At 40.7% G+C, this 14272-nt stretch overlaps 1 protein-coding gene across 2 annotated transcripts in view; it reads right to left on the reverse strand.

The window, feature by feature from the left end:
- Positions 1 to 14272, reverse strand: part of CMSS1 (cms1 ribosomal small subunit homolog) — a 223640-nt gene that overhangs the window by 26404 nt on the left and 182964 nt on the right. The window contains exon 1 of one of the 2 annotated variants that reach the window (XM_083854527.1): positions 5182 to 5283. The exons of the other annotated variant lie outside the window; for it this stretch is intronic. Coding sequence (XP_083710653.1) covers positions 5182 to 5191 — 10 coding nt within the window. The 5' untranslated portion in view covers positions 5192 to 5283. Of the gene's footprint in view, positions 1 to 5181; positions 5284 to 14272 lie in introns of those variants that run through there. 2 annotated transcript variants of the gene reach the window in all.

A 14272-nucleotide genomic window follows, 5' to 3' on the forward strand; every position in this document is an offset into this window, starting at 1 on the left:
AATGCAAATTTGGTTATTAATATGGTTCTTCAGACCAGTTGCCGGCTATTTATCATGGCAATACTTTAGAAATTTCTAGTAAATGACACAAAAATGTTAGACACAAAAGCAATCCGTCCTTGGGAAGATCACCACATAACCATTGCATTAAAAATAGCTACGACAGTGTCAGCACCCTTTTCTTCTCTCAGATTGCTCTGGCTAAATTAGAAAGGGCCCCCTGGCAACTCAAGAAAAATAAGTAATTCTCCCCATCACAGGCATGCATCAAGTGCAGTGAGTGGCACAACTGAGAAATCTAGATGATACATTACAGAAAAAAAAATCTCCAGACAACAAAACGTCTCCTTACCTCCTTGAATAAGGATTAGCTAAATCATTTAAAACAGTAGAATAAGACAAGATCTAGTCTTAGAAATCAATACAAGAACATATACTCAAAATAAATGAAAAAATAGTATTTAATTGTAGCAAAAGACATAACATTACAGCTTAATGCAAAACTTACACAATTTTTACAGTTTAGCTTTTGCAAAATGGGCACATTAATCAAATGAAATGCCTTCATTCATAAGGCCTTAAAATATTTGGGTATTTTGACCACTTAGAACTCAAGAGGGAACACTGAATACACTGGTACCTGTTATTGTCACTAGGAAGCACAAAGCTGCACAGAAAGCTCTGGTGCAGGTTATTACCAGTTAGTAACCATTCCTCTGACTTTATCATCCTACTGCAGCAGGGGAGAGAGCTGCCTCTCTGCTCAGGCTGAGACACCCTCCACAGGAATTACACATGGTGCCAGTGCCCCATCATCCCAAACCATCCACAGTCCCCACGGTCTGGGCAGTTTTGTCTTCCAATCTCTACCAACTAAGGAGTCCTTTCCCAAAACAGGTGCATTCCAGCACAACAACTGTTTGCTGCAGTAAGTTTTGATATCTGTGAGGATGCCTCAAACTGCAGACTTTATCTCCTAAAGTACTTGAAAAAAGGTATTTCCAAGTGTGCTTGTGAGGCACACCTGAGGGGCAGACTATGTGGGATGCAGCACAAACTGACACAGTCCAACCAAAGAATCAAACCAGCTTCAACTTTGTCCCCAAAGGTAACATTCAGATAGCATAAACTTCTTCAAACTCCAGCCAGGCCAAGCCACTCTGTAGGAACTCCCTGTAATAGTTCCTAAGGACTGGCAAAAGCTTGTACTACAAAGTCAAAGGTAACATTCTTCTAAAAATGCAAACCTTTTCCTGGGGCAGTTCAAAAGGCATGTCTAGCACAAACAACTATTTTTGCCTGATAAATCCTGTAACAGGATATTCAGTTTAGGTTCGTCTTATTTACCCTGATGGATAATTTAAATTAAAATCACTGTCCATTCAAGCAAAAAAGAATAGATCTTAATGGAATAATATCAAGTTAATTTTCACTATATTCTGATCTGATTAAAGAAAGGTTTTATATCACAGACATAACTATCTGCAATGCAAAGGATTTCCCACAATACATTTTTAACAACTACATCTTCCCTTTTTCAAACACTTTTCCTTCAATACTCAGAACAGGTACTACCAAACTGATTTTTGACATGACTTGCTGACTGGGAGTCAATTAAGAGACAAAAGAAAGGTCATATCAGAGAGTAAGACCAGAGGAAATCATCTGTTGTATACAAGCAAGCATAGAAGAATAAATTTTATATGATTGAGGCTAGGCCTTGTAGTATAGCTACAACCTTGCCCTAGTCATAATTTGACTTTTTCATTGTTGTATTTTGCCTGTAAGACAGAAAGATGGTAGAAAAGCCACAGAACATGACTAATCAGAGGTAAAAAGTAGCAGGCCACTCCCCTTCTAATAAGAATAACCTTTTCACCTGCTAGGTAAAGGCTGAATATGATATCCTACTTATGCCCTGGACAATGGAAAACAGGACCACCAAGGTAGGTAGAGAAAACTCAGTATTCATTTAGTCACTGGAGTTTTAAAACCCTTGGTAAGCAAAGGACAAACATGAAGGTTTGACATGATAGGAACATGACAGGTCCTTTGACTGTTTGCCATCCAATTTAATTTCTTCATTATGAGCTTGCCAAAATAGAGCAACCAGGGACTTCAGCACAGGGTACAAATCAGTTCTGTTGTTTGTACCCTTCACTCATGATACCATGAGTGAAGGCTAAGATAACATCCACAAATCACTTCACTCTACTCTTTTTCTTTTGTTTTCTCAAAAACTATCCTTCATGCTGAAACTTCCAATACCCTCCTTATAACTCCAAATTTAATTCAAAAGCATTTTTCTAGAGAGACGAGGAAGTGGGAGACTTTTGTTCAAGTAGCATGAGGTTTTGGCTATTTTCAAATCTACTGGATGAACATTATAAATGTTACCCTTGTAACATTTATACAGTAGTCATTTAAGTAGCTTCTCTTCCTCATAGATGCCACGCATTGCACACCATACAGTCAGTTTAGAAACCACTCAAAAGGGTGCCAGCAATCCTGTGCAACAGCTTATGCTCATCAGACAATGCTATCCATCTCTGAAAAGCAGAGGAACAGAGCAAGCCAGGACACAGTCGACCACTCTGGAAACTGTCTGAACCATTATGGTTCACAATCTCACCTTGTAAATGCTCCATGGGATATTGAAACAACTACAAATGTTTAGGAATTTGGGGTTAATCCAAAGAAAAATCAGCTCACACATATTAGCTACTAGAATATTTAATTGTGTTCAGGGAGAATCCCACGAGCTTGGCTTGAAATAAGTCTCAACCCCAACACAGGCATCTGGGAGAGAAAACTGCCTGGGCTCTGGCAAAGTCAGACCCAACTCATTCCAGAGGAAATGCTACCAAAGAAAGCTGGGCAGTCAAAAGCTGTCAACAAATAAGCAGAAAAACCATTCAGAATCATAAGGAAAACACAAGTTAAGAGTTCAGGAAAAGCTAGGCACAAACTAGGGCCAGACTCTCTACTGCATTTTCCTCTTCATGGTGCAGACAGAAAAATTAAAGTCATCCTAAAGAAAACTTGAGTGTATACAGCTGTCAAACAAAACACTTTTCCATCCATCTTGATGAACACATACAACCACTTTTAAAGAGTTTTCCCCTTCCTCCAGGAAGTTTGCATCACTGGGGCTGGTCACGCAACATTTAGAGCCCTGTACACATGAACAGCACCACTCTATAAAAGCCTCCCCAAAGATTAACTCCCTGCCCAAAGCCAACTAGTGTATTATTTGCATGAGCAAGAAATCACTCCTTCTCCACAATATTCCTATGAGAGAAGTGCAAGGTCAGCTCCTGACAAAGTGTGACTATGCCTGTGCTTTAACACTCATCAAGCACTGTGATTCCTTCTTTTTCTAAGAACTACCCATCCATCATGTATGGAAGCTGCTGTTTGCTGCAGAGGGTGAAAAGCTGGTGAAAAAGAGGGTGAAAATCCTCCTCCTCATGCTGGGGAGGAGTATATATTCCCTCCTTTATCCTCATCACTTTCCTGGTCTGAATGAAGGGATCTGTGAATTCAATATCCTGGCACCAGAGAGAGAGGTAGAATTGGCAGGGGCAGTGTGGAGCTGGAACTGGGAGAGTTGGTGTGGCTCTCATGAGGGTACCACCCTGGAGCACAGACAGCACAATGCAATCCATGTTTAGTGTTGTTGGCAACCTGTACATTCAGAATTTCACTACTTACACAGTGCTATTCAATATACATCTGTCTGGAGGTGAACTTGTGCCTTTTTCAGGTCCTCTCTTCTAAATCAAAACCCAGCATTTTTCATTTGTTACAATATTGACTTCTGACAAACATTTACTCTTCTTAATGGAGAAGAAATATGTAAACTGGGAGGAAAGATGAACTTGGATAAATCCATAAAACTACTTAATGGGTGGGGTCTAGCCTAGGTCTGACTACGAGCAAGTTTTAGCCAGGAATGTAGCATAGTCCCAGATGTGATGTCTCCCTTAATACTGCCAGTGATTTGTGCTTTTTTACTGTTCTCTGTATTGGGAAGCAGCTGTGGCTCACAGCTGCAGTTCTTGCTGTGAGGGTAACACAGAGAGCCTGGCTGATCCTGTGCACTTCAAGTCTATAGATCATGATAAAACTACACAGTGGAACTTGCCAAAAATAGTAGGCTGCAATTAAAAAGGATATATAGCACACTTCACAAAAACTTAACAGCACAAATTATTGTACACAGAGATGCATTGCTACTTAAATGAGTACTGATACCATTCCCACCTCTTTGGCTCATGGATGTTTTGCAGATGCACACGGCTGTAGAATGCAGTTACCACAGTCCTGATTTTTTTCAGGTTCTCTCTGAACATGGAAAACTGCACACATGCATAAAATGTAGCATACACTCAGATAGGTGTCACCACCAAATAATATATCCCACTGAAGAACAACTGCAAACAGTCTTTCATCCCAACTCTCCTGCCCATCTTTACACAAAACATGACAGTTGATATTTTAAGCTGCTCTGATTTCTGCAGCTTTTTTTTTATTTAGAAGCCTTCATATGACATAGAAGTATCAGGTCTCCATCTGACAGAGTATCGGGTTGACTCATATCAAGTTAAACTCTCCTTCAGGCTAAGAACAAAATACCCTGACATGTTGCCACACAGTTAGAGTGGCAAATTCCCCAGATTATAAAACATCTGTTGAAAACCAGTTCCCCATCTAAGGCACAAGGGTTATGTTTCTATTCCTTGTATTCTTTGCTTCCTCCTCCTCTCATATGCTTCACATTTCTCTGCAGTTTGATCTCTGATATTGCAGGCTCTCATCCCTTTTTAAGCTATCCTAACATGTCAAATTTATACGCTACTGGAATATACATTCAGGGATTTAACTCACTTTTCCAAAAAGTCTTACTTATAATAAGAGCAAGTGAAAGGAGGGATAATTTTTATAGTCAGAAGCATTTAGGGCAATACTGCATACTGATGCATTAAGGCTTTTGAGAGGAGGAAAGGCATCGGGCTTGTCATCTATATCAGTGCTCTCTACTTAAGACTAACAATTACAATGCAATCTCATCTGCACAGGCCTTTTGTGAACTGACATGCAGCTCATTTGTTTAAATGATCAAATAAAGCACATTATGAATCAATCAGTTCTAACTACCAGCAAAATAAGAGCTCATACCTAAATTCATTTGCTGCAAGCAGATGGTGGATTGCTTTTCTGTCCCTTTATGCTGCAGTCCTGTTCCCTTAGATCCTCTCTACTAAGAGGGGGACATACCGGGAGGTCAGTTTTCTGACAAGGTCATCTGCCTTCAGAGTACGGAGAGAATTGCACAGAAAGTGGGTTGGGCTATATTTAGAGTTTGGTCCAACTCTGTGCCAAGGTCCCCCCCACTGTCTCTCTCTTGCAGCACCGTCTCAGGTTTATTCTTGCAGATTCTCAGCCCACAGAACATACGAGGATAGGAAAGTCGCTCTGAGCTACTGCTGGATCGAGGGTTTTTGCAATTTGCTAAAAACAAGTGGATCAGCAGTTCAGATGAGAACTCCTTAAATCCCTCACTCTTCTAGTCCTTATCTTTTTTTTTTTATTTAAGTGGATTTTCCCTTTTCAGTTGAATAAGGAGAGGAAACTGCCTGGGATAGAGGAAAAAGACTCTCCTGAGCTAAGGTAAGGCTGCTTCATTTTTGTATTGTCATTGTAATTACAGAACAATTGATGATTTGGATCAGATATGCTTCTTCTGCTACACCAGTTCTGCATGTCAGCATTAAGGGTGTTTTTAGATAATGAAATTCTTCATGTAAAAATATCAATTTTCATCACTGTCTATAAGAAATGGGAAAATAAAATGGGTATCAGCATGTGCAGTTGAATATACACTATCTGATTTTTACCTGCTTAAATTACTGTAAAAAGCACACAGCCATGCCAATAGACTGTATCATTCTGAAAATGAGAGAATCCCAAATGTGTGGCTATATGCACATTGATTACATATAGAGGCATGCATTTAGATGTGCTGAGTGATGTTTCAGCATTATTTTGCACAATATGAGCAAGCATGGCAGCAAGTTTGCTATATAGGGTTTGCTGTAAATGGTACAGATATGAGTTTAAAAAAATGAACATGTGCTCAAATCTCTGTATAGTTCCAAAGAAGTTGCTCAGCTCCAGAGCACAGGTAGTATTACAGACCATATTGTATTTGGTTTCCTTTCCACTATATGCTATACACTGGTTCAGCATTGCTTCTCTTTTTAAAAACACATATGGCTCAACAATTTTCCTCAGCACCATTTTAAACTCTTGTGATTCTTAAGGAAAAAAAAAAAAAAAAACCAAAAAAACCCCCCAAAAAAACTCTGGACAGAATACATCATTGCATTCCTGTCTGTAAGGAGATCCTAACACACTTCAGGTCATTTGGGCATCATGATACTGTAGCATGGATCCAACATGTGGAGAATGTTGTCATGTAAAGACAGTCTGGAGCCATGGATTTAGCACTGGCAAACACACACACTTTCTAATGCAACATGACCACAGCAAGGCCACAGGAATGGTGAAACATTGTGAAAAAATTGGGTAGGAAGGTCCATTTGATCCAAGGGTCCAAACACTGATGGGCCAGCACCAAAACATTCTTCACAACATAATCACTGTGTAAAAGCCTTAGCAGAAGCAACTGAAGAAAGGCAGATGGATTCTGGATTAAAAGTAAGCAAAGAGCAAGAGAGAATCACCAAGTCACTGTGAGTTCAGCTAAGGTGACTGGGTGAATTCCTGTAATTATTTCAGGTTGTCTTTCCTTAGTATAGCTGCTAGTTAAACGATGCCGTGCATCAGGCTGTAAAACATTCCAAGTTGGCAAAAGTCTTACCAGCTGAAAAAACTTCTCATTTTGCTTGCTCTCAACTATATGAGAGATCTCATTCTTTGCTTCTAATTTTGCTTAATAATTTATGCTTGGAGTCTTAAGTTTATTTGACAGAAGCAATAAACACCACCCATTTCACACAAAATACCTTTCTAGCTGTCCTAAGACTCTTTATGAAAATTATGGTGTCATACCATGGAACCAACTTGGGCTGTGCTGCATTTGATAACTCAGATTCATCCAGAAGGCTGATATTGCGAGAACTTGAAGAAGAGGCTGTTAAAGGAGGGTTACTGAAGCACTGCAAATGCATTTATCAAATTTACCAGCAAGTAAAAGATGTCACAGTATAAAAGCATCTACTGCAGTGTAAGATCTGAATAATCTTTTAGAAACAGTAGTTATACACTGATAGAAAAGGGGAAAATACGTCTTTATGAATTTTAAATGTTCAGGTTTTGCCTAAAGTTATTGCTTAATGAATCGACTTAGTTTTTGTGATGCTTTGTGGTACTATTCTCCTTTTGCACGTGGGAAAATATTACTTACACCCCCATCAATATTAAAGACATCAGGGTTGCAGGGCTGGCTTAAAAAAAAAGCAGTAGTGATGTGACTGAGCTTACTAATGCAGCATTCCCAAACACCCCCCTGGCAGATGGACAAGAGCAGTGGCACATCACAGTGCCAGACAGGGACTGGCTTGTTTTGAAGGAAGGGTCACCACACCCTCCCCACAGGAGCTGAGCCTAAAATGTGTCTGTCACCCAAACTGGTGGGAGATTTGTTGACATAGGGATGACAGGATGACAGCTTTGGAAAATGGCAGTATGATAATGAATATGAGCATGGCATTACCAGAAGAAGCTAGAAAGAAGCACATCTGAGTGAACAGGTCTCATATTCTAAGGTAGACAAACCTCAGTCTTCTTCAAACCTCTCTCTAGGGCCAATCCTACTTGGTGGGTTCTTCCTCTTCCTATTCTCTCCTCATAAAACTCCATTAAAAAATTCCAGTGCCATAAGCTAGCTTTGTCTTGTTATGGTGTGATCTCCAATGGGCACAATATGTCCATTCTAGTGGAGACCACCATGGAAGTGAAAAAAAAAAATTTGAAAAATTAATTAAAAGGAGGTGGGGGTTTTTTGTTGTTGTGGTTTTTTTTTTTTTTTTTTTTTTTTTTTTTTTTTTTTTTTTTTTTTCTCATGTAAGAAAGAAAGATAGAAAGACTGAAACCCTCCATTTCTATTAGAGGGGCTGATAGAGCTGACATCCACCTTCCTTCTCTGTGGTGGACAGGCTTGGCCACACATATTGAATGACATATCCAAGGCTGTGGAGGAGGAAGGGAAAGCTTGGGTGATGATGTATGCTGCCAACTGCCCAGGCAAAGCTCCAAGAGGACATTCACTCACTCCTCTCTTTGGCACTGTCCCCCTCAGCTGACAGGTGTAAGCAGGGCCAGAGCCAAATGGGTAAATCCAAACAGCACCAGGGGGGATAAGTCCCTGGGGGGATCAGCAGTCAGATCCCCTGCTCTCCTCACTGTATTTACATTCTGCCTTGGGAGCTTTCTTCTGGGGCAACCAAACAACAGACAGTCCTGGGATTTTTCTCCCTCTCTGCCAAGCTGAACAGACAAACAAGCTGAGATTTTGGGGAGAGTCAAAGCACACCTCAACTCATACTGAAACGAGATCTGTAACAAGAGGTCCTGCCGGGTGCCACAGCACTGATGCTACACGGCTCTGCAGTCAACCTGCAGGACCCAAGACTCACCTCCATCCACCACCATCAATGCACAGCTGGTGCTGCAGCTGGCATCGAGGCAGGGACACCCAAAAGGGGCTTGGAAGAGTGTGAGAAGGGTAAAGGTGGCACTGGGAGTCAGTCTGTGAGTACCTGGCTACAGCTCTGTGTGTACTCCTGCATAAGGGAGGAACACAGAATTTGGTATGAAAACAGGTGCCTACAGCTGCTGAAGGAGCTCTGCCTTAAATCATGCACTGAAACTTTCTTTCAAAACCTTTAGTGACTATTGCCACAACTTCTGAATATACTTTCAGGAGGGGATGGGTGATGATATGCCAATATATGCTGTATAGGAAAGAGAGATACTTACAGACACAGAAAAATCCCAAAGCTATAATTAAGCAAACAGTTAATTAAATAATAATAGCCATTCTGCTAAAACAGTACTTTCCCCTGAGACTTACTTGTAATAAGGACAGGGAAAGAAATCAAAGTTCATACTCACAACCAGGCACATAACCCCAACCTTTGTCTGACCTGCTTTCACAAATCCATCTCTGAAAAACAGGAAGGAAAAAATACCAACACAACTTTCCCATAGGGTGCCCTGCTGGTAGAGTCTGCCCTGAGGAGAGGAATAGACCCATCATCTTTCAGTCACAAGTGTTTGGGACTGACAGAAGTTTCACAAGTGTTGGGATGGGCAGAAAGATCTCCAATACTAGTTTTCATGTTTTGTAATTACAGAATATTACTTTTAACTGTGGCAAATTGACTGTTGTCTACTCAAAGCACAAAAAACCCCATCATGCACACAACTAAGCACAGTAAGGCACAGGATAAGAAATCCACTGGAACAGTGAGGTACTATTCAGGCCTGCAGTATCACACTGCTTGGCAGCTGCAAATGCCAGCTCTGAACTCAGGAAAGCTGCAGGCAGACCACAATCTTACACCCAGTGCCCTACTTCTCACCCAGACAACTTCGTGGTCCCACTCAGTACAATTTTCTGGCTCTCAGCTCTTACTTTGGTGATTATTTAGGATGGGTATACAACCCATTCATGTGAGAAGATGAAGGCAGTCTACTTTAGAAAAATTTTCAGTGACAATCCCACCTTTACAGTGTGGCATTAAGCCATGCAGGAAGAAACAGTTAACACTGGGATAATATAAAACTGACACAAATTTCTTATCTTCCATTACATATGCCTAAATTCTTTCAATTGCAGCAAATTCAGTGACCACTACTGATGCTAAAATGCCACAGAAAATAATCCAACAACACTTGAGTTCCTCTGTCTCAAACACCAGAGAGTGAAAGTGCATACAGACAGCTGCAAAACAGTAAATTACAATTTTACATAAAATGAATCATAGTTCTGTTAGAGGAAATCCTTGGAGGAGAACTTTCTCACTTTTCACTCATAATCAGCTTTTTAGTACACCAGTCTGATCTGCAGGCATTCACTTCAACAGGAGAGCAGGGTCCAATCCCTAGCACAAATAACTTAACAAAAAATCAGTATTCACAACATGGTTGTACTTTAGCACAGTCCTCATGCACTTTTCTTAACCACTAATAATATCGTGGGTGAATATAAGACTGAAGGATGAAAAAAATAAATCTCTAAATGGATGTCAAATAATTTAATGCTCTCCCTAAAGAAACAATTTAAAAATCATGTACAAAGTACAGTAAAAATAGGCATTTTATACCATCTTGTCGGTCTTTAAGAACACTCAATTTAAAATAGCAAACGAGCAGCAGCCACTCTTCCTGTCACTGTGTTCCCTTCTGCTAACACAAGGCTCAGAGATGTCATCCAGTACAACTTGATGTATGTCCTCTCTCACAACACCTGCCTGAAGGAAGGGGGTGGCAAGGAAGTCCCACTTGAGAAGAAAGTGAGACTGTACAGGATCTTGTCAGTATATGAGAAAAATGAGGGGCTGAGATGATGTGTCAGGGCTCGTGTGCTCAAGCACCTGCTGCTGCTGTGCAGTTCCTCTCACTCAGCCAAGCCAAGGGGCTGCACATTCCTTGCTGTACATTCACCCACTCACCAGCACCAACCCACTTAGAAGGAGAGACAACCAGGCTGCGATGGAGCTCCTCAACACAGACAAGTAGACACCAAGAGGTTGAAATTACATGACCTTTTTTGCAACTTGAGGCTCTTGGAGGGGGGGAAAAACACAGCTTTTGTTCCTCCTCACACTAACTTTCATCTGACTTCCAGCTGTCTGAGGTGGACAGCATGTAGTGTAATTATAGGTTTATTGAGCCTTCCCAGAGATTGGCTCCTTACGTGGGCAAAGAATTTCACAAATCTCTTTGGGAGCCTGGATATTCCTCCATTTTAGACTTCTCTGTCATAAACATATAAGGCAGGTTTCCCATCAGGTTTGCTCCTTGACACTGAAACAAAAGGAAGAAATGCCAGGCTTCATCAAACAGTGCAGGGTATGGAGTGATCACTGCAGAAGGCACAGCTATACTCTTCCCTACTGTCCTCTCCTGTCTATTTAAGTGACATGTCACTTAAATAGAGCTGCCAACACTGAAGACATTTTTATCATTAAATGTGCAAAGCTCTGGTATAAACTAAGCAGTTAATATCCTATTTTACAATTGTTGATGGTGTACTACATAGATGAGTCAATATAGTGTTTCATTTGTGGAAATGTCCAGTCCTTGTGGTCAGAGGAGGGAGTTCTAGAGGATTTATTTGGATGGAAGTCAGGGCATATATATGCATTGTTATACTAAAGAGATTGGGAGTATTCATTGAGAGGGACTCATCTTAGAGGTGCTGCTTAGCCTTTAGCAAACCACTACAAACCACTAGCACTTCTCCCATCTCAGTCTGTCTTTACTGCAGAGGGGAAAAAAAAAAAAAAACTTAAATAAAATTCCTTAATGGGCTTAATGGGCGTAATGGGGTTTGTTGGAGCCTAAATAACATATGTAAAGTCCTAAGGGATTCTGGAAGTGCTACAGGAGAACAGAATAGTTGCTTTTTATATTGTGACAGAAAGGACATGAAATCCCTTTCTTTAACACTTGAAAAAGTGAAAGTGTGTTTAAAAGTTTTTTTGAGAATCCAAACCAGTTGCATTTGGATCATTAGTACAAAGAATAAACTTGGGGCTCACTCTGTCAGAGGCACAACTCAGTCGGAAGCATTTTGATTCTGAGTTACAATCTCCATGTTCCAGTATTGACAGCCACAATCAAAGGCTTCTTTGTCATGTCTTTGCTATTCAGCAGCTTCTGGGAGAGTGCCCCTGACAGGACACAAGAGAAAGATAAGGGTTAACCTTATCCAGAGGGTTTCACTACCACATCCAGCTCAAGGACAAACTGCTGACAGGCTCTGCAAGCTGGGGCCAGAATATACACGGGGTGGGAGGGACAGAAGCAGTGCCTTATCTAGCTCCTGAAGTCCGGACTCTGGAGACAGCCTCGTAAGGCAGATGTCCTCTGGTATCCTGTGCATTCACATGATGTGAGCTCTTCCTTCGAGACCCTGGTGGGAAATGCAGCCTCCACCTTGTTGATTTACTGCAGGACTGCTGATAGGGAAACCTCTGTAGCAGAACACTACCCACAGCACAACGGGGACGAGATAGGCAGCACATATCACAGGGAGATCAGTGTCTTAGCCAAAGTTAAAGAAAACAGCAATTGTAAATTATTCCACGTCTTATAATATGGGAAACAGCATAACCCTCACATCAGAGATACTTTGTCTCTCACTGTTTGTCTTTGGGAGCAGAAAGAATGGCTATATACAATTAATGATATCAAACAGAGCCCAGCATAGCAATAAAAAACCCTCAAACAATACATTAAGTACTGTCATGGTCATTTTATCCTTTGTTTTTTGTTTTAAACTGAACTAATTACTTAGCTCAGCAATGGTCAGGATTGGAAGGCTACACTAGGACTGTAATGAAGGTATAACCCTGGGGAACAATTTTGATTATAGTGAAGGTTTCAGCTGACTACGTTTTAATTAATCCAAGTAGTACAGCACTCTGAATCCCCAGATATCCCAGATCAATTTGGAGACTAACATGATTCATTTTACAGCACACTTTAACATTGCTCTAATAAATTCTTCAACAGTTCTTTTAAGTCTCAGAGGTAATCTAATTTCTCTTCTATTTTTATTATAGAGGCTTTCAAAAGACATTTCAACTATATATCACTAAAATCATGTGGCTGTGAAATGCCAAATATAGCATCAGAAACCAAATACCTCTTCAATACTTGTATTACTTAAAAGCACAAAAACATTCCTAATTATAAAAGAAGAAGGTTTTTTTGTATTGATAAAGCATTTTAATTTAAAATATGTCTCTATTATAATAAAGATGAGCCACAGTAGCATTTGGTTAAAAAGCTCAGCAGCAAACTAGCATAATAATATGAGATAATATGATAAGATAAAATGCAGGATTTTCAGGGTTCAACACATGGTGCAGTGTCATATATATTTTCTGTATAATCCAGGCTTATGGGAGTCATGCCAGAAGTCTGACAAAACATGGCGAATAAAAAACCAGATCCCAAAACAAGCAAGTTTTGAGCTAATATATCAAAAGACCCATAAGATGATATAATTTATATCTTTAAATTCAGAAAGCACATAAATTTTCCTGTATATTCTCCTCTGCATCATGAATTCACCAGTGTTTTGCTGCCCTATGGAAATGAAAATGTTAAATTGCCTGGTACTCTCCCTGCTTCTACTGAGACACTGCAGTCCCCAGCATCAGTTAAATGTGACCTGCAGAGTGGCTGCACACTGTCCCCATCCAGCAGCAGCAGTAGGTTCCAAATCTCCCTCCAAGAGGGATGTAAAAACCAGAAAAAGATCCAGACAATGTGAATGGACCAGGAAAACCCCTGAAGATAACATTCAGGCAGAAATGGCTAAACCCAAGAGAAGGGCAGCCAGCACATGCCACTGAAGCCAGTGGCAGTGGTGGCAGGAAAGGGAATGAGGGCAAGAGGTGTGCAGCTCTAATTCTGACCCGGAACTTTTCTCCTTGTTGTCTTGCAGAAAATACTTTGTTTTCCACAAAACCCAACCCTCTCCCCTTCTTGACAGGGTGTGCTTCTGCACCCCCTGCTCAGGCTCTGGACAGTCATGGTCTCTGCTAGAGACACTGTCACACAGGGGTGGAAACACTTGCTCCTGGCAGCTCCTACCCCTGTGAAAGGGTACCAAGTCCCTCCCTGCTACATCACCAGTTTAAATGCAGCCCAACTCTGCCAGCTGTTCACTGTTGTTACCTACATTTTTCGAAAAGACAGGCACTGAAGAGGCTGGGGGAAAGAAAGAGAAGTAAATTCACACGTCCCTTGCCCCAGTGTACCCATAAAGCTGACAAAACCCAACCCAATTAAAATAAAGTATGAATTAGATTAGTTTTCCAGGGTGAAACTGGTCTGTGCAGGATAAAAAAGCACATCTCACTTCTGTGCAGGAGCAATGAAGTAAATCTGATTTAAGAGAATGATAATGGATTTCCTTTGACAACAGGCAAGGTACAGACCTCTACCCACATCTCTAGTAAGGCATCTAGTCCATTATTTTCTGTTTGCTTCTGCTAACCCAACA

The sequence above is a fragment of the Zosterops lateralis genome (genome assembly GCF_965231275.1).
Source record: "Zosterops lateralis genome assembly, chromosome: 2".
Lineage (NCBI taxonomy): Eukaryota > Metazoa > Chordata > Aves > Passeriformes > Zosteropidae > Zosterops > Zosterops lateralis.